This window comes from Sinocyclocheilus rhinocerous, unplaced genomic scaffold (assembly GCF_001515625.1).
Source record: "Sinocyclocheilus rhinocerous isolate Xijiao unplaced genomic scaffold, SAMN03320098_v1.1 scaffold690, whole genome shotgun sequence".
Lineage (NCBI taxonomy): Eukaryota > Metazoa > Chordata > Actinopteri > Cypriniformes > Cyprinidae > Sinocyclocheilus > Sinocyclocheilus rhinocerous.
This window is the reverse complement of record NW_015654492.1, coordinates 193,747-196,677: the sequence shown is the minus strand read 5'-3', so window position 1 is coordinate 196,677 and position 2,931 is coordinate 193,747. Positions and strand designations below refer to the sequence as shown.

Genomic DNA, 2,931 nt, shown 5'->3' with positions numbered 1-2,931 from the left:
ATATACTGTGACTACAAATAAACAGACTCGACTGAATAAGTAGATAGGCTATGTTCATACCGCTTTATTTCTGTGTGACTAATTTTCAATCCTGATCAATTAATTCATTAAGATCAATGTATCACTTATTGTAAAACATAGATGCTTTTGGATTTAAATCTTTTAACAAAGCATGCAAACAATCGGCCGCTTTTATAATGTTCGTTTTGTAATCGCGCTAGTTCCAGTGACTTATTTCTTATTAGTTTTCTGATAAGTTCTCTTTGTTGGTGAAATGATGGGGTTGCGTGACGTTGTTCCTGAGAGGCGTGTAAAGGGCGGGTTTTAGTGGTCTGGCTCGTTTAAAGCACTGGCCCAACAGTGGAAAAGTGGCTATTGACAGTGTTTGAATCCATGTGTGTTTGTCTATCAGTCAACACTCTCGGATGCTGGTTAGATAATTTTATAACGGTATCCTCCTTTTTCAGTTTCTCCAGATCCCAAGCCTGAGCTGAAAACTCTAAAGTGGGCCATATCTCAATTTGCATCTGTGGAGCGGATTGTGGGTCAAGATAAATATTTCTGTGAGACCTGTCATCACTACACAGAAGCTGAGAGAAGTCTTTTGTTTGACAAAACACCAGAAGTCATCACAATCCACCTGAAATGCTTTGCTGCCAATGGCTCTGAGTATGTATCTTCTTCTGATTTTAATGCTTCGTTCCGATCTTTCAACTATGGAAGCCCTGTAGAACACAGTAAATTGCCCCCCTGAGTCTGTTTCCATTGTTTATTACAGCAGAAGAAAAAAAATAAAGAAAACATTAAGACACCGAGAAATCAGGGTGAAAATGTTTAGGATTTAGCATTTCTTACAAGAAGAGAAACTAAAATCAATGTGCCCCCCAATGGCCAAAGCTGGCAACTTGAAACCAATTTTTATTGCCCACCTTTTTTTGTTACAACAGAAGAAGTCAGAAATAGCAACTTGAGGCAAAATATTTTATTCTGTCTTGTTAAAGTTACCAATGTGCATTAAGAAGCTGGTAAAATCATCTTCACTCTTTAGGATGGACCCTTATGCTGGCCTTTCCAAGGTGAATACTCCTCTGCAGACCCCTCTCAAACTTTCTCTGCATGAGTGGTGCACTCAGCCTGATTCTCCAGACCAGAGCCATCACTACGAGCTCTTTGCCGTGGTCATGCACAGCGGAGTAACCATCAGCAGTGGTCACTACACCACTTACATCCGCATGATGGATCTCCATCGCACCACTTTCAGGCTTCAGTCTCAGGATGAAGAGCAAGACCGGGACAGAGAAGAAGACATGAAACCTAAGAAAGAAGAGGTACCTCAAACAGAGTACGATGATGGTGAGGTGTCTTTCAGCTCGTCTGGCAGGGGGCGAAATGTGGCCAGAGCCAGTGCAACAAGCATGTCCAGCAAATCAGGAAGCAAAAGGTGCTCTGAGGGTGTTGGGCTTTTAGGAGGACAGAGGAGCGTCACCAGTTACGAGCTCAGCAACAGCAGTCAAACCAATCCAGAGAAGGCTTCCAGCTTAGCCAGTCGTGCCGCTGGTTCTCTGCTTCAGAACGCAGTGAAGAAACAGACCGAGGAAGAGGGAGTTGATGCTATGGGCGACGGGACCCAGGTGAATTTTGACCTCGCTCTGCGAAACCTTTTGGACTTTGAGGGAAAGTGGATGCTGTTTGATGACTCTGAAGTGAGACTCTTTGAAGAAGAGGACTTCCTCAGAGCCTGTTCCCCCGAGACATGCTCCACCTCTACACCCTACCTGCTCTTCTACAAGAGAGTCCCTCAGTAAAAACAGCCGATTGGATATGGAAACTCCACCCAATTACTAAGTTTTACTGGTAAGACATGGACTATGAAAGTATGTTTGCAGGTAACTGGAAAAGCAAGTCGAGATGTGTTAATAGTCGATATGTACGTTTGTGTAACAAGTGTCAGTCAGTGAAAAGCCGATGTGAATCTTTCAAGGCGATGACATTTGTTGCCATTTTTTGTGTCTATTACTGTTTTTGTACTTTACTCTCTCTTCTTGTTCAGTGAGTTCATGTCATCTGCTTTTCAGTGACCCTCATGCAAATGCACCTTGGCACTTATTGTAGTGCATATTACAGTTTTCCTATACTTTCAAGCATTCCATAGAAGCTCTATGAAATAGCACAAAATGATTTCTTGTGCATTGAAATTTTATATTTTTTAATTGTTTGGGTTTTGTCTCATATGAATTCACATTTTTGATGTCCCTGTTTTGGAAGGTACTATTAATAGCTTACAAAACCAAAGTAGATTTCACGTTGATCTCTTAATTTCTTTTTATTTTTTTAATACTAGCTGGCACAGCCAATGTGTTTTGTTCCCCCGCTGCAGACTATTTGCACACAGAGAATAAAATTTAGTTTGAAAGGTGGTCAACCTCGCAAGTACAGAGTGTATCAATTGCCTATAAATGACCACAGGGATAAAGTGACCTATTTTTCTAGTTTTATAGTTTATCAGCCATACTTCAGTCCAGTCTAAGCTTTTCTTTCCCATGTTGCGAGAAGGCCCTGCCATTACAGTAAGATCTCAGTGAGCAATAAATAAGAATTCACAAGAATCTCTTACGTTCTGTGGTGTTCTGTTGTATATTTGAGGAGGCAGGGAAAATGTAAATATTTTTCTATTACCAGGCAATGTAGATTCTTACCACATTAAAACCAACATATAAAAAAATAAGTCTTTTGGTGCAGTTTCTTTAACAATACACTGGAATGGCTATTAAGAGTATTTATTTAGTAAAATATTTAAAGTAAACAAAAGGTACATAATGCTGAAAAAAAATTCATCACCTTTTTTGCTTTTTCCCTAAGGATTAAATAAACTCTTAAGTTGTACCGTAAGTATTAAAAATGCACTGGGATGAAGTAAAAAAAAAAAAAAAA

General features: G+C 39.8%; 1 protein-coding gene across 2 annotated transcripts in view; it reads left to right on the top strand.

Moving 5' to 3' along the window:
• The window catches only part of LOC107717136 (ubiquitin carboxyl-terminal hydrolase 1), a 7,641-nt gene extending 5,359 nt beyond the window's left edge, over positions 1 to 2,282 (top strand). For both annotated transcript variants that reach the window (XM_016523802.1, XM_016523803.1), the window contains exons 8-9: positions 468 to 669; positions 1,049 to 2,282. In XM_016523802.1, coding sequence (XP_016379288.1) covers positions 468 to 669; positions 1,049 to 1,805 — 959 coding nt within the window. In that variant the 3' untranslated portion in view covers positions 1,806 to 2,282. The remainder of the gene's footprint in view (positions 1 to 467; positions 670 to 1,048) is intronic.
• The last annotated feature ends 649 nt before the right edge of the window (positions 2,283 to 2,931 follow it).